At 44.5% G+C, this 26,320-nt stretch overlaps 1 protein-coding gene across 4 annotated transcripts in view; it reads left to right on the forward strand.

Moving 5' to 3' along the window:
- The window catches only part of FLNB (filamin B), a 71,731-nt gene that overhangs the window by 22,599 nt on the left and 22,812 nt on the right, over nucleotides 1-26,320 (forward strand). For 3 of the 4 annotated variants that reach the window (XM_062008490.1, XM_062008492.1, XM_062008491.1), the window contains exons 2-27: nucleotides 1,256-1,504; nucleotides 2,504-2,601; nucleotides 3,387-3,534; nucleotides 6,244-6,362; nucleotides 7,129-7,206; nucleotides 8,001-8,163; nucleotides 9,433-9,630; nucleotides 11,311-11,448; nucleotides 12,619-12,745; nucleotides 13,284-13,420; nucleotides 13,783-13,976; nucleotides 14,328-14,441; nucleotides 14,967-15,110; nucleotides 15,458-15,581; nucleotides 15,822-15,982; nucleotides 16,527-16,617; nucleotides 16,872-17,041; nucleotides 19,202-19,319; nucleotides 19,990-20,252; nucleotides 20,849-21,446; nucleotides 21,676-21,849; nucleotides 22,228-22,390; nucleotides 22,773-22,933; nucleotides 24,025-24,192; nucleotides 25,683-25,806; nucleotides 26,070-26,226. In XM_062008490.1, the coding sequence (XP_061864474.1) occupies nucleotides 1,256-1,504; nucleotides 2,504-2,601; nucleotides 3,387-3,534; nucleotides 6,244-6,362; nucleotides 7,129-7,206; nucleotides 8,001-8,163; nucleotides 9,433-9,630; nucleotides 11,311-11,448; nucleotides 12,619-12,745; nucleotides 13,284-13,420; nucleotides 13,783-13,976; nucleotides 14,328-14,441; nucleotides 14,967-15,110; nucleotides 15,458-15,581; nucleotides 15,822-15,982; nucleotides 16,527-16,617; nucleotides 16,872-17,041; nucleotides 19,202-19,319; nucleotides 19,990-20,252; nucleotides 20,849-21,446; nucleotides 21,676-21,849; nucleotides 22,228-22,390; nucleotides 22,773-22,933; nucleotides 24,025-24,192; nucleotides 25,683-25,806; nucleotides 26,070-26,226 (4,379 nt within the window). Of the gene's footprint in view, nucleotides 1-1,255; nucleotides 1,505-2,503; nucleotides 2,602-3,386; nucleotides 3,535-6,243; nucleotides 6,363-7,128; nucleotides 7,207-8,000; nucleotides 8,164-9,432; nucleotides 9,631-11,310; nucleotides 11,449-12,618; nucleotides 12,746-13,283; nucleotides 13,421-13,782; nucleotides 13,977-14,327; nucleotides 14,442-14,966; nucleotides 15,111-15,457; nucleotides 15,582-15,821; nucleotides 15,983-16,526; nucleotides 16,618-16,871; nucleotides 17,042-19,201; nucleotides 19,320-19,989; nucleotides 20,253-20,848; nucleotides 21,447-21,675; nucleotides 21,850-22,227; nucleotides 22,391-22,772; nucleotides 22,934-24,024; nucleotides 24,193-24,788; nucleotides 24,879-25,682; nucleotides 25,807-26,069; nucleotides 26,227-26,320 lie in introns of all 4 variants that reach the window. The other variant, XM_010196646.2, reaches the window with a different exon arrangement.

Consider the following 26,320-nt stretch of genomic DNA (forward strand, 5'->3'; position numbering starts at 1 on the left):
TTGGTTTCTATTCTCTATAATCACTTGTTTTGAAAGGCTGGAGATCTTTTTGTGTTGATAAAACGGGATTGGGTTGCTGCTGTGGTTTGTGTAGCTGAAGAGGAGCAAATGAGGCATGCCCAGTAGATGTTGGGCATGGTGAGGCTCAGCTTGGAGGACACTACCTGTTAACCTTCTGAATCTTAAAATGAAGAATGATTGCTTTTTCTTTGCTAGCTAGGACTTGATAAGATCCCTGTGTAGTTATTCTGGTGGCATGAAAGTGAGTTTATACCACTGTAGTTGTCTTTACTCTGGCATCTGCTCAGGGAGCTGGAAAGCAGACAAAAGCTTCCAGGACACTTGTAAATTCTGTTGACTAAAAAGGGGCTTCTGTACCAGATTTCACTGAAATGGAGGAAAAGACAGAAAAACACTGTCCTGTAATGTACTGTTGTGAACGAAGGGATCACTCAGGCTGAGGGCATGCCAACACATTGCAGAAGAGCCCTGGTTGGGTGAGCTTGGACAAACTGAAGCTGTTACAAGTGTAATAAACCTGAGTAGCATCTACAAGCTCGAAATGAACATATCCACTCTGAATTTGTAGTGTGAAGGGATAACCTTTTTGTACAGACACAAAAAACACCTGATAGGCCTCTGCTCCTCGCTTTGCCTTTTGTACTGAGGATGTGATGTATCTGGACTTCGTTCTAATTCCAAACTCTGCCTTTGCTGGAAACTTCTTCTGCTACCATTTTTGACACAGACTTTTGATGTGTGCATGGAGGCACGTTTCTGTATATAAATGCAGTTTCCTAAACGTTGCTTTTAAGTATGCTCTGCGGTGTTTCACCCCTGTTGGGACACTGTTCATGTGAATTCAATCATATGCTGTTTGACCTCTTTCATAAGACACAAATGCTATTAAAAATACCCAGTGGCACTTGTCATCCAAATGCAAAATACCAGAGATTTTAAACTGACAGTTCTCCCAGGCTTGATGCCGTAAAGCTTCAAGGGCAAGTCATGCTACCCTTGGAGAGCACTGAGCTCTCAAGACAGCTGGAGAGCACTGAATCTTTCAACTCTTCTCTTTCCTCTGAGCTAAAGCAAGGCATGAAGAATGGTATCTCTGCCTGAGCGAGTACCTGCAGTGACCTGGATTAGTTCTCTTGGTTTTGATTACCTGGGCATGAGTGCAGGCACAGTATTTTAAAAACATGCCTCTTTCCTTTAGGGTAGGAAATAATCAGTTGTACGTCTTGTTTTCCAGATAGTAAAGCCATAGTTGATGGGAACTTGAAGTTGATCCTTGGCCTGATATGGACCCTTATCCTCCACTACTCCATTTCCATGCCAGTGTGGGAGGATGAAGGTGATGATGATGCAAAGAAGCAGACCCCTAAGCAGAGGCTGCTGGGCTGGATCCAGAACAAAATTCCTTACTTGCCAATCACAAACTTCAATCAAAACTGGCAGGATGGCAAAGCACTGGGGGCTCTTGTTGACAGCTGTGCTCCAGGTAAGTCCTTTACTCTGACGGTCAGTGTTTTCCTTGCTTGCTCTGCTGTTCTTGTGGGAGAAGGTTGTCATTGCTGAGCTGGAGACAGGAGTGAAGCTTTCAAGAAAACCTGAGTCCAAAGAGGCCGGCTGTGGGAAGCAGCAAGTTGTAAACAGCTTAGCCAAGAGAAGTACTGGCCTAAAGCAGAATGTGTGATTGCATTATTGGAGGCACCATGTCTAAGCTTTGTATTGGGTGCAAGGGACAAAGGCACAAATGCTGGCTCCTAAATGCAAGAAAGACTTGTTCCCACAGCAAGTGCCAACAACCTTTCAACTTGAGGGCGCAGCGGGAGGCTTAATATGTTCTCCTGAAATGGGATTGCAGAGGGAGCACAGAGCAGCCAGAAACTGCACACTACCTGAAACTTCAGTGTTTATCAAGCTGAGACTGTGCTACTTAAAGTGGTTGATGTGGTGAATTGTGAAAAAGGCACAGTTTTCCCACCTTCTTGTAAAACAGCCTTGCTAGTGCAATTGCTGGTGTTCATCTAACGCAATCTATGCATTAGATGCTATGCATCTAATTAGTTGCTATGGCAAGCAGTTGATTTTTTTCTGTTCCAAATTCTGCTGTAGGAGAATTTGTGAAACATAAAGGATGACTAGATATAGTTGTGATGAATTTGGAGAGAGTTTTGCCCAGCTTAAATTTGAAGCAGTGCAGCTGAGTAGCTGACTGAAAAGCCATATGTCTTCTTTTTTTGACAGGCAAATGGGATAGGAGTCTCTCTGAACTGTTATTGCCTATGCTATAAGGGCCTGTGAAGATGCTGGTTGTTGTTTCTGATGCACTTTCACTGGGCAGCACATGCTCAGCTTGTTTTGATTACTTCTGCAAATCTCTGGATATCTTTCTGTATAGCAGCATAATAGGACCAGAAGTGGAGTTTATGCTTGATTTCTTCAGCTAGGGAAGCCCATTTGCAGATAACACCTAACAACTGAGACTTACTTGCAGGCCTGTGCCCTGACTGGGAGACCTGGGACCCAAGGAAACCTGTTGACAATGCCCGGGAAGCCATGCAGCAGGCAGACGACTGGCTGGGCGTGCCACAGGTAAGGCCATACATGTAGCTTTGTACTTGTAACCAGCTTAATTTAGATTGAGGAAAGGAGGTGAAGTTGCTTGGACACTTCCAAAAGTTACAGCTTACTTGTGTGAAGTTGCCTGAGAAAGAGCAGATAGTAATGAAATGCACTGTTAACGTTTCAGGGCTGTGGTAGTAAGTTTTTGTGTAGGTGCTGGCTCTGTTTAGCCCACAGTGTGTTTGTTTTGCTGCATTGAGTTCCACAGAAGAAAAACTCACTGGCTTCAGAAGTCACCTGCAGCGATAACTTTCAATGTATTTGCAAATAGAACTGTTTTCATACTGATAAACTTGGACAGAATTGCTGAAGTCTCTGAAGCTGTCGAAGCAGATTGTATTGTGGGAGCAGAAGAGACAGCTCCCAAGTTTCACTTTGTAAGCACTGTAGTTCAGAGCTGTAGCACATAGGATTATGAGTTACTAATTCTTTCAGCTATTGCTGTGTTGCTTTTCAAGGGGGAACATAGCTACCATTGTTTTGCCCTGCTAGTGTTTAGTTTGTCACGTTCTCCTGAGAACCTCTTACAACAAAGGCACAAAAAGTCCCCAAGGCACATTGAGACCATCATGAGCTGCTTGATTTTCTTGCCATAAGATAATAAATGATATTGTGTGTATGAAAGGGAAAATAAATGTAAGAAACCACATTAGCATGTGGGAGTTTTGAAATGTAAGACTGTCATAGCTCTGTTTCTGTGTTGACGTGTGGTAACCAAGCACTGGTACAATATATTTAATTACTCTATCTTTCAGGTTATTACCCCCGAAGAAATTATCCACCCTGATGTGGATGAGCACTCTGTAATGACTTACCTGTCCCAGTTCCCCAAAGCCAAGCTCAAGCCAGGGGCTCCTTTAAAACCCAAACTGAATCCAAAGAAAGCAAGAGCTTATGGCAGAGGTAAGAACTGAAGTGAGCTTAAGCTGTACAGAGCATTTAACTCTTCAGAAAGCTAGGTGGGGTTTTCTGCTTATGTTGAACTCCAGACCTACTGTAACTGACTTCAAAGTTTCACTTGTATGCTCTTGGTGTGGTGCCTAGTTTCAGAAATACATGGATATAGTCCAAAAGACACTCCTAGTTCTAACATGTAAATTCCCCAAAGTCTCTGAACCTGTTCTGCAAGCTGCCAGCCTTGCAGTCTACAGCTGGAAGAAGTGGCATGATACGGGGCTAAAACAGCCTTGCTATGAAATTGAAGCTAGCAGTATTGCTGCTTGCAATCATTGATCCAACAGGGAATGCTTCTTTTGATAAAGCACTCCTTTAAAGAGGAAAAACTTCTTTACATCTGTGTGTCTCTGAGGAGATTCTCTGTAGAAGCAGCCTCCAGATTCCCAGGTTTGATGGCAGATGTATATTAGAGTTATTTGAATTGATCAGTAGGTGTGAATACTTTGTTTGCACATGCACAAAGGTGGGTTGGCAACCCTTCAAACATGAAATAGTGCTGAGCCTTTGTTGTAAAGCATGGATTTGCTGTTTTGAAGGACTCGTCCATAGATGCTGGTGCAACTGCAGGTCTGCATTCTTATTTTTATTTTTAAATGGATAATTTCCTCTACCTTCTGATGTGATTGTACCCTAGATTGGAATACAATCACAACTAAATAACAGATTTTTACCTTTACTACATTTGGTATGTAGCAAGACATCACTTAAACATTACACTTTGTTCTCTAGTCCATCTTCTCTTTTTAGGCCTGGGGGCTGTTACTGGTCCTTCAAGATGTTTAGATTTGGTGGGTTTCACAGTTGAGTGTACAAGAGTGAAATGGAAAGAAACAAAACTTTCTGTATATTTTTTCTGGTTTTCATGGTGTTTTTTTCTTACATACTTTCCTGAGGTTAGTTGCCAAAACAGAGTCACTAAATACAGTTGACGGTTCTGACTGCTAACGTATGTCAAAACTGAAAGGCAACTCCAGCAGCTTGCTGCCAAACTAGGGAGGGTCTGTTGGACAAATGAGTAACAGGTCTTCATGCTTCCAGAAAAATGTGACTGTCAAGTGTGAAGTGGGTCAGTCTCAGCCTTTTTGTTACTCTTTTTCCATCCAAGTTGTTCATAACCTCTCAACACAGTGTTATAGCATATCACAGTAGGCATTACAGTGTTTTGCTCCAAGGGCAGCTTTGCATAGATTTGCTGTGAAATGAGCCTGCAGAAGTGCTGCACAGAATCATGCAGGTCATTGGTGACGCACTGTGAGTTCTTATTTAGCCAGTCAAAGCGGATCTCTGGTAAGAGAGTAGAATCTAGAAGATGAAATGTCGGCTGTGACTAATGCTGTCCTGGCTGAAGCTGTCTTCTGAGGATAAGCAATCCTTCTCATTGTGCTTGCAGGAGGAGGAATGTTTAACTCAAATACCATATCCTAGTACTAGTGTGGTGGACTGAAGATACACAGAGTGAATTTATAGCTGTTTAAACTTCATTTAAAGGTCTTAGTTTGAAAGAATGAATATATCAATTGTTAACACCTTATCAGAATGCTCAGATTTCCTAGTAAAAACACGATCTTCCTTGTATTGCTCTCAAGTTATTGTTTTCTGAAGATAAACAAGCTCAGGAATTCTGTTGTTCACAACCACTTCCTTTATAATCTATCAGACGTTGCACTTTCCACTAATTGTGCTATGGAGCAGTAGTGCCCACAATTTTATGAATAAGCCGAGGAGTAACTCCCCTGGATGGGAGGGTATATATATGTTTGGACTAGTCTGGAACCAGCAACTTTGGGAAGTTCTTCCACCCACTCAGTCTGACACCACCATGACAGGTGTCATGGCCTCAGGCTACATATAGGGGCATGATGAAATCCTGGTGGTAAATGCATGCTGTAGCAGGTCCTGTGCTGAGGAATAAGGAAACTCTGATTAGAAGTTAAGTGAAAAGGGCACTGAATTGCAGGATTTTTATGTTTAAAGAGGCTCCTGAGTGCCATTTTTACAGTGTTCACTCTGGCAAAGTAGTTTGAGCAGCTTTCAAAGAACAATAAATCTGAGCAGTATCTGTACAGCTGAGTTCTGAAAATGGAGTAAAATGAGACAGTATAGGGAAGAGCTGACTTGCTTAAATAAGTCTTCCACTCTTGGCTATGGGGTAATGCTTTTACCAAAAGGTTTCCACAAAATTTCTCTCCTGCCTCCTTGGTTGCCTTTGCTACGGTGCAGCACCATTGCAGCATTTAGTTGTGTGAAGCAGAGCAGCTCCTAAAGAGCAACTAATGCACATACCCAGCTCTCTGTCAGCGTTGTCTGTGCACTCACCAGCTTGGACCTGACTGTCAGTACGCTGCACAGACAAATGGGGCTACTTGCTTTCACCTGAAACCAGATGCCAGATGGGTTCTTGGCTCGGCCAGAGATCCTGAGATGAGTTTAGCACCAAAGATTCAACCAATTTTTTAAAATGCTTGTATTTTAAGGGTGTGATTTATTGTGAGCATGATGTTCTGGTCAACTGATAAAGAGATGTCATAGGGCAGCCTGAGGAAGCTGGTGCGAGAGGCGCCTGTGGGAGGACAGGTTGGAGAGCTGTGGGTAGCCTCCAATTTACCTTTTGGGTTTTGTAGCAACAGCTAATGTGCTGCTCTGCATCTGTCTCAGGGATTGAGCCTCATGGGAACATGGTGAAGCAGCCTGCCATCTTCACGGTAGACACCATCAGTGCTGGGCAGGGAGACTTGATGGTCTTTGTAGAGGATCCAGAAGGAAACAGAGAGGAGGTATGTGTGTTAAATACTTTGTGTGAAAAAGTAAAGCTGGTCTGAACACTGAAGTTTTTTCAGTGACCTTCGTCTTTCACAAGTGAGATCTTAACATATAAGGAATCTAAAAAGAAGTTGCAAAATCCCATCTATCAAAAGTTCAAGCCTCAAGCTTTTCCTCATCATTGCCTTACTGGATGAACTTGGAAAAAATGTCACTATCTGCAACTAAACAACACAACTCCAGTAGTTGCAGTGCTTTGGCTTGACTGGCCAAGTACATTCTGACACACTTATAGATAACACACATCACTAAATCACTGCTGACTTTACTCATTCTGCAAGAATGGCTAAAGCAGCTATTTAGATGCCATGAATCATTTTGAGTTAAAATGTTGGTTTTAGTGTTTATAGAAACTTCGCATCCAAATACTCCACTTGATCATGTTACAACATTCCAGAAGAATACAGCTGTACATTGGACTTAACGTCTCCTCAGTTTTGGCCTGCCTTAGTAGAGCAGTTAACAGCAAGGGAAAGGGCTGGGGTGGGGAGAAGGAAGGTAGTTTGTTTCATCTCACCAAAAGACAAAAACAATAGTTTTGTCCCCCAGGTTTTGGGGATTTTTTCCATATGAGGAGATAGCAAGAATCCCTGCTCCCACAGCAACACATCTCTGACATTGATGACTCTGGAAATAGTTTGCAGTATCATGTGCTACCCAGAAACTCTGAGGCTGATGTGCATAGGCACAGCTCAGCAATGGATGTATTTTCTCTCCTAGGCAAAGATAACGCCTTCCAGTGACAAGAACAAGACCTATTCGGTTCAATATGTGCCAAGGGTTACTGGACCTCACAAGGTAGGTGGTGTGTAACCAGTGTTCTCTTGCTAAACACACTGCTTTGCTGGTTGTTAATGTGAGCCCCTGAGGGCTGCCTGTTCACTGACTGCGTAACAGCCACTCTGGGCATCCTAAAGAAAAGGTAACCTGATGTTGCCTTCATTCTCCATCTGGGCTATTGGTCTAACTCCTGAAGGGGGGAAGGAGGTGTATGTTGTGACAACCTGTGTGGGCGTTTGAGTGTCAAGTGCTACAGCTGGTCTTCCCGTCTGTGGGCCACTTCTTGCAGCTCATAAAACTAGTTTTGTGGGTTGTCACCAAGATGCAGAGGAAAATACCAGGTTATTTTAATAAGGTGTTTCTTTGCTGATGATACTGTACACTGTAAAGGTTTTGCAGAGAAGATGTCGCCACACAGCTTTGTCCCCAGATGCCTGCAGAAGCAGGTTTATGATAGATGATGCCCTTGCTTTACACTTGTCTGAGTGTCCCCACAGCCAACCTGAAAACATAAATGCAACTTCTGCTTGCTGCTTCATTGCTGGATGGTGATTTGCCTCTTGTGGTACGTCCAAATTCAAGCATCTCCTCTTATGTGGCTGACTGTGTGATCAGTAGCAATTTAAAGAGGTGGTCAGCAGTTATGCTGCATGGCCAGGATGGAGGTTGTGGAATGATGGTCTCTCTCACCTCTAAGGCATAGACTGCATGCTAGGAAGGCAGGTGCTTTGCCCTATGCTTGGCCTTGTGGGAGTGACACTGAGCTCTGCCTCTGCCCCTTGGGTTGGAGCTGACTCTCTCTCTCTCTCTAGGTTTCAGTCCTATTTGCTGGGCAGCACATCTCAAAGAGCCCATTTGAAGTGAATGTTGACAAAGCCCAGGGAGATGCAAGCAAAGTAACAGCAAAGGGACCAGGGCTGGAGGCGACAGGGAATATTGCCAACAAGCCTACCTACTTTGACCTCTACACAGCAGGTAAGCAGGATGAATGTGTGCTGAAGTCCTGCAGCTTCCTCAAACGTGAGGAGAATCAAAGCTTCAGAGGAATAAACAAGCTGAAAAGTGGTTGAGGATTTGCAGCCTCATCAAGTTCAGAAGTAAAATACCAGCTAGGCAGCTCTGGAGGCTTCATCTGTCTACCAAACATTTGAAGTACAGAGCTGAACTGGAGCAGGAAGGTCCTAAGCATTACCCAGAAATTTGTCATGAACTTGCTGAATGGCACTAGGCAAGTTCTTGTCTGGTTTCTTTCCCAAACTCATTTTAAACAGGCGTGTGAAATACTCATGTCTGAAGGACAGACTGTGAGTAAATTGTCAATGCTTAATGTGTTCTGTATTTAGCTTTACAGAAAGAATCTGCCACAGTGCTACTTTGAGTTCATACTTGAATGGCAAAATGATTTTAACCCCTATTGTAATTATCAGAGGGCTGCTATCTTCATTAGAGCATCTCCATCACAGGACTTGTTGTGTGCTCCTAGGCCAATGCTGTAGCCTAGAGGAATGAGTCAATAAGATGCTACAAATGCTAATTCATTTAGAACAATGTGAAACTACATAGGGCAGTTACTTGAAGTATTTAAACATGAAAATATGCTGAGTAGCATATTTTAAATTGCTTTCTGCCTGAGGGTGCTTAGAAATACAATTAAACGTGGTTCTAGTGAGGGAAGGCGTTACATTCACCCTCTAATTGGAAGAGGGAGTGGTCTGAATCATGTAAAGACATGTCTGGCCTCTGAAAATGTCTGGAAAACTTTTTGTTTCACGATGAGTTGAATAAAATGTGAGAGGAGCAGATGAAGAAAAGTGAATACATGTCATCTGGCAGAGAAGGATCCTCATCCAGACCAGCATGTGCATTGTCTGAGCTCTTAACCTAGATGGCTTCAAAGCACGAGAGATTGAGCTGACTGTTAAAGTTGTGGGTTAACTTGTGATAGAGGTGCTACAGGGTGGTAGATGTTATATTTATTCTGTACTATAATACTGTTGTGAAATTCTGTGGCTGGAGCAGCAGAGCCCTGTTGATTTGATGTCTCAACAAAAATGCCACCATCCTGTCTTACCCTCTCTCCATTTGAATGTCTGATTGCTGTCAGCAGAAGGTGAATATTTAGCCTATGCCTAAAAATGGTAGCAGAGGATGGTTGGCCGACCCCAGACAGCTGGCTGTGATCCTAAATGTAGTGCATGTTGCTGTGGGGAAGCCAAGGCTCAGCTGGGCTTGTTTCCTTTGCAGGTGCAGGTGTGGGTGACGTGATTGTGGAAGTGGAGGATCCTCAGGGGAGAGGCCTTGTTGAAGTTGCAGTAGAAGACAAAGGCAACCAAGTCTATCGTTGCACCTACAAACCTGTTCAAGCTGGTCCTCACATTGTCAAAGTGACTTTTGCAGGAGAGGCAATTCCCAAAACTCCTTGCACGGTGCTCGTCGGAGAGGGTATGCTTTCTAAAAATGCACCTGAATGTAGATGACCACTTTTGTCCTTGGATGTGACCACAGAATATGCTTCAATCTTAACTTGGACATCCTCTGTAACTTTCAGCATCTTGGACCTGATTCAGTGGGTCACTTGGGTGTTCACAGGGCAGAACAGTGCTCTCTAACAGTAATTTGGCTTTTGTTGCTAGACTTTCCTTCCTGCCTAGACCTCTGAACATTAAGCTACCCTTTGTATTTTTTTGAAGTGTTTTATGCAGCTATGCAGTGTCTTCCCAGTTTCCACCTTTGTTCCTCAGATGACTATATTTACTGTTTTCCTCCTTAACTGACACCTAACTTGCTTTCTGTTCCATCCTTACGTGCTCCTACGCTTTTAGATCTCTGCTCATCTCTCCTGAGCTACCCTCCATTTGTGGAATTTTGGACTTCACTGCTAATGGCTTCATAGTTGGTAAGAGGTGTGCAGGACACTGTCATGTTTGCTTTTCGTAAGCTTCTAGCCTGCAGCTTGTCCCAGCCAAATGGGTTTTTGGTTTTGTTGGGGTTGCGGAAGAAAGTTGCAAGCGAACTGAAGCAGTGTGTGACCCAGTGGGTGAAACTGACTTAAACCACAAGCTGCCTGACTCAGTTGTGTAAGGGCTCTACGAGCCATTCCCACTCCACACTGGGCACGTTCCTGAATGCTCCCACTGAGTTTTCAGAGCTAGTAGGTGGCATGTGATCTTCACTTACACTCTCTGGTGCAGGACACGGAGCTATGTTGGCTGCTGCAGGGGTGAGGGTAAAACTTGTAAGCTACGGAAACGAGTGAAAACTTCTAATGAGCTGCTTGGCAGACATGTGCTCCTGCTGTAAGCACGGCATATTTGGGGGGAATGCATGTTGGGTTTACACTGCTGGGAAACTATGATTATTTGTAAGTGTTTTCAAACCCTTCAGGTCTCAGGAGTTGCAGACCATGTGATAGCTGGGATTGTGTAACAAAAACTGTTCATACCTGCACATTATTTATGTAGCCACTCTGCAGGCCTGGAGAAGCACTTGGAGTAACAGGGGCAAGCATAAGCTCAAGCTCAGCCATATGTAACTTATTGGCCCTGGCTATGGCTGTTTCAGTCTGAAGAGGGCTTGATGGCTTTGCTTCTGAAAGTGAACTGTGACAGGCAGGGAGTTTTGATGTGATATCTCTTAACAAAGCACGTGCAGAACTCAGCTTTGCTAATAGCAGTTATTCCAGTCATGTGCTTGTGAAAGAACATCAAAATAGTACTGGTCACTGGGGCTTACATATAAAGGCCAACTTCAGCCTGTGATGTAGTGTGCCTCTCAACGCAAAAGGCATCAAGAAGATTGTGCCCAGTATGGTGATAGCCATGTAAAAGTTTCGTATTGTTAATTGGCATCAAATTGGAAAGTACCAGGTCTTGAAAATGTCCCTTGAAGGGGATCAGTGTTGCCTGGCTGCACCAAACTCTACTGCCCAAAAGCCATGGGTCGTGGACAATGGCTGGGCAGGTTCCTCTCTGTCTGCCTTAGTGCTATAATGTTAAAATTTATGCTGAAACCTAAGCCCTGCTTGCCCTGAGTCAACATTAAACTAAAGGTTGTTCCAGGCTGGCCAGGCTGCGCGTATGCTGGGAATCAAAGACAGTATTGATGCCTGAAATTCCCTTGCAGCTTGCAATCCAAATGCGTGCCGTGCCACCGGCAGAGGCCTGCAGCCCAAGGGCGTCCGCATGAGGGAAACGGCTGACTTCAAGGTTGACACAAGAGCAGCAGGGAGTGGAGATCTTGGAGTGACTATAAAAGGACCAAGTAAGTGTTATGATGAATTTGTACTGTGGATGCATTTTGGAGAAGGGAGGAAAGCAGAGACTGCCAACAGGAAGAGCAATAGGAGTTGGTGGCCTGATGGAACTGATGGGATTTGTATCACCATAAAAAGCCAAATTTCAGGAAGATTTTCTGGTGCTTTGTGTCCAGTGTGAAGGTTTCAGTCTCCATTTCAATGCATATTGGTTAGTAAAACTGAGAAAATCCATGTGTCTGCCTACCGTGGCCTCCAAGGTTTATGGGTTCACATCACGTCTTCATCTAATCTGTGAGAACAACTCACACCCCAGGGTCCCAGGCTTTCTGGCAGGGTGGAAATCCTGCTCTCATAAAGCTAGGAATGGCTCAGAGCAGCGCTCCTGACAGACAGAAGAGTGTCGAGGTAACCTGTAGACTGATGTAGAGACCTTCTGCCAGGGTCCATGCCCAGGTCTTTTGCTATGTTCTGAGCTCTGGATGTAGCCATCTGCCTGGACTGCAGCAGTCTGGGGTGATGAGAGCACCGGTGTCCACAGGCTCATGCATTGGGCTCCTGAGGCTGCCAGCAGCAGTGGCTCTGGTGCTGCTCTCGGGGAGCTGCAGTGTTTCTGTTGTACTTGAGAGCCGATCACCTCCCCCCAGCTGGGACGGCATTAAAAGGTGCATTGTATTGCCTTCACCTCCTCCACATGCACAGTGCTCCCACTGTGTGGCTTAATGTGGTTACAGGAGGAGGGAAAAAGCAACAGACCTATCAATGTAAATTTTAGTGTATTAAGCTTTTCTCCTTAAATTCTTCATCTTGAAGAAAATGAAAAGTAGGCATTCCCTGCATACTTGTGGTTGCAAAGTCTGACAAATGTTAAGCTTTTTTGTTTTAACATATGACATGCATCATACTGCAGACTAAGAAAATAAAACACAAGGGAACCTATTAAGTCTGGCAACTTAAAATACTTTTCTGCTGTATTTCTTCTGGAAGTGTTTGCTGTCTTTGTCCTAGAGGGCAACTAGAACTAACTTCCCTTATAACCTGACCTTATTTTTTTCTCTTCTGATGGAAGAAATTTATTCTTGCAAGGTAAAATAAATAGTAGAAAACATGAACTTGTCTGAGTAATTGAAGGCAGGATGGAAGCTGTTAAGTTTAATGCTGAGCTGATCTTTCAACAGAGGGCTTGGAGGAGCTGGTGAAACAAAAAGGCTTTATGGATGGTGTATATGCATTTGAATATTATCCAGCTACCCCAGGGAAGTATGTTGTCACGATTACATGGGGCGGGCACAACATCCCAAAAAGGTGAGTCAGAAGTAGATTTTTTGAGGTTTTGTGCCCTTTGGTGGGTTGTGTAGTTGGTGGAATTTTAAAGCAACACTGACCTTTGAAGAAACTCTAGGAGGACAAAGTTAGTGGGAAGCAGCTCCTGTGACAGTTTTATCTACAGCCTGTTTTAGGGCTGCACTGGCTTACATTGGGAAGGCTTTGAGCAATGGTTTACATTAAAATGAGGAATACAAAACCCCAGTAAATCTTGGTGGATTGTGCAGTTTGGACTTTGCTGTGAGTTCTCGAAGGGATGTGTTATTTTAGTGTCCAGGGCTATATCAAGCAGTGCAAGCCAAGTATTTGACACTGGGGATTTACAGTGCAAGATGTAAGCAAGCGATGGCTTGGATGACCTCTCTGCTAGAAAGACAGTCACCTGGGCACTGTGCCAGCATGTGATGGCATCTATTAATTTGGGAAATCCAATGTAAATCCTCATTAAAATGCCTGGTAAAAAACATGGATTCTGTATTGTTCCTCATTTCTAATCTCATGATTTGCTTTGTTGTAGCCCCTTTGAAGTTCAAGTGGGCCATGAAGCAGGTCCTCAGAAAGTGCGAGCCTGGGGGCCAGGACTGCATGAGGGGGTTGTTGGCAAATCAGCTGACTTTGTGGTGGAGTCTATTGGCACAGAAGTTGGCTCTCTTGGTATGTCACTTTACTTAGTTACCCTGAAATATATATGTATTGCACTGCTAGCAACAAACTCTTGAGAAACAATAGCTTTCCCAGCAGTAAAAAACCATGTCTGTAAGACCTCTTGGTCTAAACACAAACTTATATCAAAGGAAAGTGATACTTGCAGGAATGTATGTGATGGGAAGCGTTAATCTGTGGTTTTGTGGGATGACATCCAGAAGGGAATGATGGATTATTTCCTATATTGCTGAAGAAGGATGGCAGAAAGCATGAGGCCTGGTTATGACTAATAAAAAGCGGTTTGGGGAAGTGGTGTTAAATTAGCAGCCACCACAAACCTAACATGAGGAACCTACTTCTTCCATTTTCAGGCTTTGCAATAGAAGGCCCTTCTCAGGCTAAAATTGAATGTGATGACAAGAATGATGGCTCCTGTGATGTGAAGTATTGGCCCAAAGAGCCTGGTGAATATGCTGTGCACATCATGTGCGATGATGAGGACATAAAAGACAGCCCTTACATGGCCTTCATCCGACCGGCTTCAGGAGACTTTAACCCAGACAAGGTGGTGTATGAGAGTTCACCCATGGCAAAACACATCTTTAATATAATTACAGTAAAGATGCTTCTAAAGGCTTCTGGTAACAGACTTGACTCTTAGACTGCCTGTACTTAAAGCTCTGAATTTGCCATACTCCAGCCAGATATTGTTCAACGTTTTCTAATAACACTGATGTGGTTTTGTTTTAATGTAATGAAAATGTGCTAAGTTAGTCCAAATTCTCAGCTTTCGTGCTAAGTTCTACTTGTATCCCATGCTTCATGGGTTTTGTGGGAAGGGGAGGTCTTTAGAAATAAATCAGTTTTACTTTCTTTTCTGAACTGCGAGCTAAGACTCTTGGGGTGGCTTTTTTAGGTGAAGGCTTATGGCCCCGGCTTGGAGAGGACTGGCTGTATAGTGAACAATCCTGCTGAGTTCACAGTTGAAACCAAGGATGCTGGGAAAGCACCTCTAAAGATGTATGCTCAGGTAAAAAACCAAAGGCAGCTATGTGAAACTTCAGCCTTTAATACCGATGAGAAAAATGCCTTAAGTATTTCTGCTCCCTTAACGCACCACTTAATTCTGGGCATGTGTAATTCTCTCAAAGCTCTGTGCTTTGATCTATGTAATGTAGTCAGGCAACAAACCGAACTCAAGACAAGGTAACTTCTCCTTGGCAAATGAAGTACATGGCTTTACTTCCTTACTTGGAATTTCCTCAGCAAAGCAGGCTGTAATTTTCAGAAGCTGTCATTTGGAAGCACCCGATGTGTCTCTGAGCTGGTGAATTTCAGATGAGCTTGTTGAAGTATATGTTGTAAGATGGTGTTAGGAATAAGGAAGTGTTAGGTGAAGAATTCTTACAGGAGTGTAATTGCATGTTTCTTCAGTATTTCTGAACTGCAGTTCTGGGTAAAAAAAGCCCACAGTTTTGGAACAGTCTTGGGCTGTTCAAACTATGCAAACATTTTTAAAGTACCTGAACCCTCTGCTTATGTTACTGGTTTTTAGGATGGAGAAGGAAACCCTATCGATATCCAGATAAAGAGCAAGCCTGATGGTGTATTTGCCTGTTCCTATGTGCCAGTTAAACCAATCAAACATACAATTTCTGTTGTCTGGGGAGGAGCCAATGTGCCCAATAGCCCATTTAGGGTAAGTACAGAGATGGATATTACTAGTTCTAGTCAAGTTGGACATTTGTGCTCACAACTGCTTGTTATTACAACTAGGATGATAAAGCCCTTCTGTGAGCTTCAAAGAGATGTGCACTCATGCTCCCCTTTTTTAGGAATCTATCCACTAGAAAAATGCTTTCTGTTTTTACAAGCTCATGTGCTGGGGGGGTCTCATGTCAGTCCATTTGCAGCCTAGGGGAGTCAGGGCAATACATTTTTACCTTGATACTGTTCTTGTAGCCACTGTCCAGGCAACACTCCAACTTGACTGTGATCTGAAGCATGACACAGATGTGTGATTCTGACCCTTGTGAATCTGTGTAGGTCCTTATTGGTCAAGGGAGTCATCCTCAGAAAGTGAAAGTGTTTGGACCTGGGGTGGAGAGAACTGGCCTGAAAGCCAATGAGCCGACTCACTTCACTGTTGACTGCACAGATGCAGGAGAAGGTAAAGCAGGCTAGGTGATTGCTGTGATATCAGAACCATAGGTCATGCAAGGACAGGGGATTATGCACTGTTTTGTGCTGGTTTTCCTTCTTTCATGGAACATTGCAATGAATTGTGATGTGGTCTGTTACATCCATTAATGTGGTGACTTGAACAACTGCTGGAAATGGGAATGCACTGGCTGTTTGGCTAGCAATGCCTGTACTGTCCAGTAGCACAACCTCTGTTTGCTTTTCTTAGGTGATGTCAGTGTTGGAATTAAGTGTGATGCTCGTGTAGTCAGCGATGAGGAAGAAGACATAGATTTTGACATCATCCACAATGCTAATGATACCTTCACAGTGAAGTATGCGCCACCGGCCGCCGGGCGCTACACTATTAAAGTGCTTTTTGCAGGAGAGGTTTGTAATCTTTGTTTTACAGCCTGATATTTCTAGAGACTGCTTATCTGCCCTGCGATCACTGAGCATGTGCTGGTTCACAGCTAGCTGTGTAAGTTTACATCTGGCCCCTTCTATTTCAGCTCATGTGCACTTTATCTGACAACTGTTTCTAAAAGCGCTTTTGGAGCACTTGAAGGTACACAAATGAGAAAGATTGGCTGGAGACACCAAAGATCAAGCATGTGATATGTTGGGCTGGTATAATGAGTGTGATCTCAGTGATGAGGCAAAGCTGCTTTCTAAAGGGTAGAAAACTCTAAATGACTCTCCAAGGAACATGGGAACAAAATCAAAAAAGCAGGGAGAGGCCTCTGCAGACTGTCCAGCTGTTAACTTTGCCCTAGACTTTGAATGATACTACTCAGTAAGGCAGAGCAGAATGTTTGAAGCAAAATTTTACTCAAGATGGTGCTGGACTTGAAGCAGAAGTAACTTAAAATTATTATCTATCTAGTTCTGGCTAGTGAAGAATGACTTGATTAGAGTTGTATTTCTCTTGAAGGAAATTCCTGCCAGCCCATTCAGAGTTAAAGTGGACCCCTCGCATGATGCCAGCAAAGTGAAAGCTGAAGGACCTGGGTTGAACAAAACTGGTGAGAACTGAATTGAGGTGGTGTGGCCAGTGCTGGGCTGTGAGGGGCTATTATGTGGTACCCACTGGCTGGCTGAGCATTGCTGGGACGCAGCGATGCAGTCCTGGACACAGCGGGGTGGGGTGCCAGGGAATTGGACACGACTCCATCCGCTTGGCATTTTGCTTGACTGGGCTTTATAGGTACCAAATGCTTCTTGGGAAAACTTTCTGTGTGTGAGCTCTGCATAAATTAGAATTAACATTTTTCTTCAGGCGTGGAAAATGGCAAGCCAACACACTTCACTGTGTTCACCAAGGGAGCTGGAAAAGCGCCGCTGGATGTGCAGTTCAGCAGCCCAGTGCCAGGAGAGGCAGTGACAGATCTGGATGTCATTGACAACTATGACTATTCCCACACTGTTAGGTACACTCCAATCCAGCAGGTAGGTCTGTCTCCTGTAGGAATACAAGAGTGAATGGCTCATGTTGCTGTAGCACCATGACCTCCCACCTTGGTAAACATGCCCTGGGCAAAGAGCAGATAAAACTTGCCAGGGTATCCTGTTGCCCAGGATCCCTGAAGCCTTCAGGACAGTTGGGATTAGAAGGCAGTAAAGCAGTTTTCTAGTGTAGTTACTGATAGCTTGTTGCCGTTTTCTTTTCTGGGAACAAGTGAGATATTGAAGCAGTGGTGCACAGCTCGCGTTGTCATTCTGCATGTTATCAGTTGAAGGGGCAACCTTCCGGGGGTCCAAAATGGAGCTGACTGTTTCAGCAACTGTTCTGGTCTCCTGTGGTCCGGCAAAGTTGGGGCCATGGTGTGTGCTGGCTATCAGCAAGCTGCTGCTGTGAAAGGAGCTGTACTGCAAACCAGCGGATACAAAAGCGTAGCATTTGGGTGACGCTGCAGCAGCTCCCCAGTAGGAAAGCAAAGGAGTGGGTGCTGAGGAGGGAAGCTGAGCTGCAGGTTAAATGTATCAAAGTATTTGTCTGTAATTGAGGTTTGTTCTTGGGTTGGGAAGGAAATCAGTCTAACTCATTTTGGTTCACAGACAGGTGCTTCCTAGCAACAACATTGAAGAATTGAAAGTAGAGGCTGCTAATAACTAGAAGTATTTTTGCTCATGCTGTGGTTTCATGTTTGTAAAGGGCCATTAAACACCAGAATGCATGAATCTCGTGTTTTTCTGAAGACGTAGGTGCTGTAGTGCTGAGATGAAAGTGCTGCTCTTGTTCTGCTGAACAAACACATGAGCTAGTTAGTCACTGCACCAGCTTCCTTGAGTGCAGCTATAGAAAAGTGGACTGATACGCTGGACTGCGGCATTATTTACCTGGTAATGCTAGATTAGCATTCTTGGAAGCACTATAGAGCTAGTGTTTGTTTTTGGATAAAGCAGTTGCATGATCTCAGGATGTGGCTGGCATGCCTGTTTGGAGAAGCTTTTGCTTGTTCAATCAGGGTTGGTATGCAGAAGGGAGCGAAGTCATCTGAAGTCCACATGTGTGTGTGTGAGGAGTAACAGATTGCTATGTTTCATGTGAAAAGCAGTGGTGAAACAAGCCAGGATGCCCAGATCAGGCATCCCACCTGGGTCTCCCATCTGGGAGGAATACCTTAGGTCACAGAAGAGCTGTGGACTTAGAGCAGATGCTTACAGATAGCAACGGCAGGAAAGCAGTGAGTAAAAAGAGGAGATGAAAACAGACTGCACGGTAATTAGAGTAGTCTTCGTGTCCCTCCAGGCTGTGAGCACATAAGTCATTCCTGGATCCTATCTCTTGGGTTGAGATGAGACTCTGGACTCTTCAGAGCAGGGGGAAGGACAGACTAGGTAGTTAAATTCCTGAGGGGCTGCGTCAGCAGCAGCGGAGCCTTGGTTTAATGCTGTTTACTCAGCGTTATCTGTCTGGCGGTGTTGCTACAGCTACCCGTGTGTGTGTTTTCTAAAAACAACCACGAATAATGGTGGAAGCTATTCACTAGCTTGCATGAAACATCCATGATTATTTCACTTGGGAGCTGAACCAGCCAAAACCGAAAAGTAAGCAAACAGTGAATATAGCTAAAATATGGACTGCAGTAGGAGAGAATAAAAGGAGCACACATCGTGGGCTGGAGCTTGCCATGGTTGTGTGGTATTCCAGCCAAAATACACAAGAGCATTAATCTTTCTGACTTGTAGAGCTTAAAACCTTGGTATTTCAGATACTGTAATAATATGGCCTCTTTGCAGGCTTGGCTTTGGTCTGGCCTCTCCGTGCGGTGGGAGGCGATAGGGATACCTGGTCTGGAGCACTGGGACAGTCATGCAGCTGTCAGCTCTGAGCACTGGGAGGGTGGGAGCCAGCCTCAGCCAGAGGTTTTGCCAGGTAGCTTGAATATAGTCTAATTAAATGTTGAGAAGAGCTGTCTTTTTCTCTCTTCCTGCATTAAATACAAACCATTTAATGCCTTGAAGGGCTGCAGTGGGATGAGAGTCCATAAGCCTTTAAGTTTGGCTGTGGTAAGCTAAAATGAATTGGGTGGCTATATACTGCTGGGATGTTAGTACATATGTATGAAGTGAGGAACTGAGCTAACTTCTAAATTCTCTAACTAGGGTCCAATGAAAGTTTTGGTAACTTATGGTGGTGATCCTATCCCTAAAAGCCCTTTCACTGTCAGTGTTGCTGCTCCACTGGACCTGAGCAAAGTTAAAGTCAATGGACTCGAAAACAGTAAGTACCTCTGGGCTGGAAGCCTTGTAGCCTGTCTCCCAAGTGTCTCCTGAATTTGAACAATAGCCAACATTGTCCTGCAGCAACAGAAGTGGACAAAATAATCTGCTTTTAAATTTGATACAGTTGGGGATCAACCAGCTCCAACTTCATAGCTTGGGCACTCTGACTTAGCTGCTCCTCTTGAGGATTGAATTTCAATTTTCTTCTTTTTTTTTTGGTTAGCAAAGATTACATAGCAACATGGACAAAGCATGTGTTGGGATGTAGTCCTTTGTGGCAAACACAGCCAGACTCTTCACCAGGCTGGGCACTTGCTGATGAAATCTGGTTTCCTTGGGGCTAAATTGCTGTTTGGTCATATCTGTGTAACTACTACAGTGCAGAATGTCATTCATATAGGGTCTCTGTTTTCTAAAAACATTGTTACATTCCTGAAATGAGCCTCTGATACTGTCAGGCTTGTTTATCACTGTAGCTTTGAAGCTCCAATTAACCAAGGCACTTGTTTATTTTTTTTGTTTGGTTTGGCAGGGTTTTTGCATGCAGAGGGATGCAGACTGAGCACAGCTCTGCCAGTGCTCGCTCCCTCAGTGGTATGTGCACAAGGGATTTCTTGCAGTGCTGATGTTGAGTACTTAACAAAGCAATGCGGGTTTTGTCGTTGCAGGAGTGGAAGTAGGGAAGGATCAAGAATTTGTAATTGACACCAAAGGAGCTGGTGGGCAAGGGAAACTGGACGTGAATATTTCTAGTCCTATGAGGAAAGCTGTGCCATGTCTGGTGGAACCAGTTCTGGGTAAGGAGTGCAGCACTGCAAAATATATCCCAAGGGAAGAAGGACTCTACATGGTGGATGTGAGTTACGATGGCAACCCAATCCCAGGGAGCCCTTATACGGTAGAGGCCACACTACCTCCAGACCCTTCCAAGGTAAGTAAAGGGTTTAGGGACGTATCAGCAACTGATATCTGAAAAACTTAATTGTAGGCTATTGCATGAGGCTTGGCTTGGTTTTGGCCAAACCAGACCCAGGAACATCCGTATTCAGAATGCTGTATAGTTCCTTTTGCAGGCTCCATGGCTTATGCAAGTAATTCCTATAACACTGCATTTGAAAAAACATTGAACTAATAAAGAGCACTGGAAGCATCCTGCATAGTGTGGCCAGTACAAGTATTGCTCCCAATGTAGTTGTCCTTGGGAGCATCTCGCCTGTATTGAGATTCTAGGACATAGATTTCAAGAAAAATCTGTGTACAGCCATCAAATATTTCACTGTTTCTGCCTTTTATATCCCATGACTGTATAAAAACAGAAAGTATAAGTATCTTTGCCCAGAAACCTCTTTGCAGGAGAGATACCAACTTCACAGTAAAGCTGGAAAGACTGGCAAAAGAGACTTAGCTTTCTGTGTATTTTTAAGAGCTTGTTAATCAAGTCCCACGTACAAACAAGTCTAACTAAGCAGTTTGTGCTGGCAGTAACGTGAGAAAATGAGTTTAGCTCAACTGCATGTTCTCTTCCAGGTAAAAGCTCATGGTCCAGGTCTTCGAGGGGGCCTGGTTGGGAAACCAGCCCAATTCACGATAGATACCAAAGGAGCAGGAACTGGAGGTTTGGGTTTGACAGTAGAAGGCCCATGTGAAGCTAAAATCGAATGCTCAGACAACGGTGATGGAACCTGCTCTGTCTCCTACCTGCCTACGAAGCCTGGAGAGTATTTTGTAAACATCCTGTTTGAAGAAGTTCACATTCCTGGTTCACCATTTAAGGCAGGCATAGAAATGCCATTTGATGTCTCTAAAGTCATCGCTACGGGCCCAGGTCTGGAACGTGGTAAAGTAGGTGAGGCAGGGCTGCTGAATGTCGACTGCACAGAAGCAGGGCCCGGGGACCTGCGGGTGGACATGGTGTCTGATGCTGGTTCCAAAGCTGAGGTCCAGATCGATGATAACAAGGACGGGACCTACGTCGTAACGTATGTGCCACTCTCAGCTGGCATGTACACGATCAAGATGAGATACGGAGGAGAGCAAGTGCCTAAATTCCCAGCCCGGGTCAAAGTGGAGCCAGCTGTGGACACAAGCAGAGTTAAAGTGTTTGGGCCAGGAGTGGAAGGGAAAGGTGAGAATAAGTTGTTATCAGAGTTTGTAGGACGGTGTGGTCCTTTATCCTGCACAGAGTGTTCCGAGTGTTAAAAGTTGCAATAGCTGTGTGTGTTCCCATGGTGACCCTCCGACGGGGCTGCTCTGTTATGTTCCCAAATGAGTTGTTTATCATGCCAGTTCACAAATGTTTTGTCATCGGAAATGCATGCGGTTCTTCAAGTGACTCTTCAAAATGCATCCTGCAGATGTCTTCCGAGAAGCTACTACGGAGTTCACTGTGGATGCTCGACCTCTAACGAAGGCTGGTGGCGACCACATCAGGACACAGATCACGAGCCCTTCTGGCTCCCCCGCAGACTGTCTCATCCAAGACAACGCTGATGGAACGTATTCAGTAGAGTACACGCCGTTTGAAAAGGGTAACCTCTGGGGTCTTGTTTGTTTGGGGTTATTTTTTACTTCAAAGTAAACACCAAAAGCAAGAGGCTCTTCTGACTCTTTCCTTTGGCAAACTGCCATTGTCTGCCAGTAACCTGCTGGCATCTTAGCGAGACTTTTGCCAGTATAGAGGAGCTAATTCTGCAGGAAGTAACTCTATTTTAACTTGAAGAACTGACTTTTACATCAACTTGGCTTCAGAAGAGCAGTGTGAAAATGGCAGCTAGTGAAGTCTTGTGAAATATAGGAAGAGGCTCTTACCCATATAGTGGCATTTAAGTCTGTAGCATCTTGTAGAAGTGATATGAAGTGATGAGAACACTTAGGGAATTTGTGATGTGTTTTCCTTCACTTACCAGGTCCACACACAGTCAGTGTAACGTATGATGGTGTACCTGTGCCAAACAGTCCCTTCAGAGTGAACGTGGCAGAGGGCTGCCATCCCTCACGTGTGAAGGCACAAGGGCCTGGACTCAAAGAAGCTTTCACAAATCAGCCAAATGCCTTTTCGGTTGTCACCAGGTAACTGGACCTACTTCATCATTAAGGAATATTTGAGAGAGAGAGGAATGTAGTGGGCTGTGCAATGCAGGATGCTAGACCAAGTACAAATATTTATAAAAGGACCAAGCTGTGTCCTCATGATTACTGTGTGCGTTATCTCATTGCATACTGAGCACTCCACAGAGGTTAGGGCTTGATAGTAGTTGAGGTTAAAATTATAGGAAATGGCAAGTGTGGTTATGCTGAACAGCTGGGCAAGCCAGAGCGTGCTGAAGGCTGGACATCAGAAATCAAGTTCCTGCGTTTCCAATAAGGGTAAAAATGCAGCCAGTGCATGTGAAGGCTATGAAGCCGCTTCCAGAAGCAGGTAATTCTAACAATGTGTGTTTCTGTCTTGCAGAGGGGCAGGAATTGGTGGCCTTGGAATAACTGTTGAAGGACCTTCAGAGTCTAAAATTAGCTGTAAAGATAACAAGGATGGGAGCTGCAGCGCCGAGTATGTTCCTTATGTTCCAGGAGACTACGATGTTAATATCACCTATGGGGGAGAGCACATTCCTGGTAAGAACTCTTGCTCAGTGGCTTTCAGTATAGTGAAGGACTTGATGCACCTCGCTCGTGCTGGGAGTGTTGAGATTTTGCCTTCAGCTTTTCCTGAGAATTCAGGCAGAAACAGCAGAGGTGTTTGTTTCTCACCCTGTCAGGGAAGTGTGGAGCGCTTCGTGCTGGGATGCTGTTTTGAGGAAGGGCCTCAGTCTTGTTTCTGAAATGGCCTTTGTTGGGATGTAGAGGAGCCTCAAGACTGTAGCACCTGCAGGGGGAACAGTGGGGTGGGTACAGATGGGTGGGAGAGGGAAAGGGATGCTAGCCCTGGACAAATAACCAGTATTATGCAAAGATGGTGTACAATACATAAGGTCAAGGAAATAGCCCTTTGATATGTGGATGTCTTCCAAGACTGTTCTTAGGTAAGGTGGTCCAATGGATGTTCTTGTCATAGGGATTATATTAAACAGTGTAAATTTTGGTCACTGCTGAAAGCATAGTAACTATTTTCTAAACCAGATGTTTGCCTGTGTATGCATTTGCACTGTTGATTAAGCTGAAGTGAAGTAGATTTAAGGAATGTTCCAGGTACCTCTGGTATCCAGCAGTTCATGATCAAAATAAGGATTTTTTGCTTGATACCAGAAATTAAATGCTCCTGAATGCCAGATACATTTTGCTGCAGTGTTTGAGTTCTTACATGCTGTCATACAGCATATCTCAAGGTGGTCTTTCCTAGGCATTATGAGGGAGCCATTTCTTACCCAGTGGTCCCATTTTATTTGTCAACATATTGAACTTGGTAAAATATGAAGGAAACAAGTGCTTGTGTGACATTTTGCATTTCTGGCTTGATTTTTTTTCTGAAGTGTGAGAAGCAGATGGATCACAACTGAATTGTTGAGTAGACAGTGAAAACTTAGAAGCACCATCATTATAATTCTAGCTTTTGCAGAAGTGTAGTGTGGAGGCTGTGTGGTTGTCATTCTTGCCTGAGGCTGAAAGATAGCAATAGAAAAAACCCAAGGAAAAGTAGGGAAAAGAACCTTTGATTTCCTGTAGCTGCCAACTCTGGGATGTTTAACACTCGCTGCATTAACTTCCAGGCAGTCCCTTCAGGGTTCCTGTGAAGGATGTTGTAGATCCCAGCAAGGTGAAGATAGCAGGACCAGGTCTGGGAACAGCTGTTCGAGCCAAAATCCCACAGTCCTTCACTGTAGACACCAGCAAGGCAGGAGTAGCACCCCTCGAGGTGGTGGTGGCAGGACCCAGAGGTAAGAACTGAAGTTCACCTGTGCGCTCATCTCTGTGGTTGGGTGGATATCATGGTTCTGCCCTGCTTGCAGAGGTTGGTGATACCACTTGAATAAGTATTTCCCTCGGTTGCTGTTCATCTGGCCTGTGCATCTTGGCAACTGACCCATCTGTCACAACGTAAAAGGGGAAGAACCGTGTCCTAGGTAGAGCTGCTCTAGGCAGCATCTTTGGCTTTATTATCCTGACCTTCAGAAATGGGAGAAGTGATGTGAGTAACCATCACTGGCCAACAACTGTGGCTTAGATTTAGATATCAAAAAGTTAGTTTAATTAACTTTTGGGAATGATGACTAGGGAAACCCATGTCACTGGGTCACAAGAGCCTCTGAAATGTGGTGGAACCCTTCAGGGGCTCCCAGGGAGTAACGAGGCCCCCAAGCACTAGCATTAGTAATATTTGCTTTAGCCTGGGAAGCTGTGTCTTGGTGGCACAGTATCTCGACAGTACCTTCTGGCCGCAAGTCTCCCCTTGCTAGGAGGTGAGCTGCTTGCCCACTCAAGGGTCAAGTCACGCTGGTGTGGGTGCCCCCAGGTAACCCTTCTTTAATTCTAGCGGATGAGACGGATTCCCAGGGATGGCGCTCCCCACTGAAAGCCATTTCGGATTTCTTTAAAGGTGATCCGAAGGGTGACACTGACACAGGTTTGAACTCTCACTAGCTACTGGCAATTTTGGCTCTCAGAAATCCAACTGGCAACGGCAAGAATCATCTGGAGGAGGGAGTGGGAACCCATGGTGTTGCTTTTAGGCTTTGCATGGCAACTATAAGTTTCTTTTGTGCTTGCTTTACTGCTAATCCTTTCTGTGTTTTAAAGCCAACTTGTAATTGTAGACTGCTTTGTGTGTTGATCTGAACCGATATGTCACGTAATCACTGTAGATTTAGCTTCATGCAAATTGAAATAATTGATCCTGCTTTCTTAGGGTTTTGGCAGCTTGCAGGGCTCTCCTGCCTAGGCAGCGAGGCTGCCTTTCCAAATACTCGATTGTGAAAGACTCACTTGGTGAATGCTACACACCAACTGGCTTTAGGGCTCAGTTCTGTGCAGTGAATCCCAGGAACAGTATGTAATCTCATAAATGACAGTTCAGGCAATTATAGCCATTACTCATTTAATTTCTTGAAAGATCTTCAGTCTGTTTTGCGCAATTGCTCTTGACCTGGACTTTCCTCCAGTATTTTCCTGCTAGCTTTTGTTTACAGCAAGAGGATGGGAGCCTGGAGAGTGGTGGATAACAAATCTATCTCAAGTCAATGGCTCTTGAATACAAATACTGATCACTGACCCATGGCCATTGCCTTGATTTAAAAAAATGATGAATTGAAATTTAGCTTGTTGCAAACTGTAAATGAGCAGTGCATCTTGGTGCTGTGTGCTGCAGATGGCTGTTGAGAAGCTGAGTTTTAATAATGCATCTGAGAAAATCCTCTGTTGCTTTTTTTAGGACTTGTGGAACCTGTTAATGTAGTAGACAATGGAGATGGCACTCACACGGTGGTCTACACCCCTACACAGGAGGGACCCTATATGATCTCTGTCAAATATGCTGATGAAGAGATTCCTCGCAGGTAAGGTGATGAAGATAAATGTAGATGAACTGGATATTTAATGACAAGTTTGTGCTCTCCCAGCACAAGCACCACTGAAGGGCTGGCTGTGGTCTTTTCTACTTAGCCAGTGCAGCTTCTTGAACCAGGACTTCATGGTTCAGCAGTGGTCACATCTACAGCATCTCTGCTATAGAGAAAGTATATCCACACCTCAGCATGTACTGCAGTAACTGTCAGGCACTGACTTAGGAGGAGGCTGCAATAATGGGTTTCCTTTTAAGTCCCTTCAAGGTGAAGGTGCTTCCTACGTATGATGCCAGTAAAGTGACGGCGAGTGGACCAGGGCTGAGTTCCTATGGCATACCAGCCAGCCTGCCTGTGGAGTTTGCTGTGGATGCCAAGGATGCCGGGCAGGGGCTTCTGGCTGTACAGATCACTGTAAGTAACTACAAAACCAAGCAGGAGTGGAAACTCATTGTTCAGGGTGGGCATAAGTGGCTCCTCTTGGAAGTGTCTACACCTGTACTCTGAC

The sequence above is a fragment of the Colius striatus genome, chromosome 15 (genome assembly GCF_028858725.1).
Source record: "Colius striatus isolate bColStr4 chromosome 15, bColStr4.1.hap1, whole genome shotgun sequence".
NCBI classification, from domain to species: domain Eukaryota; kingdom Metazoa; phylum Chordata; class Aves; order Coliiformes; family Coliidae; genus Colius; species Colius striatus.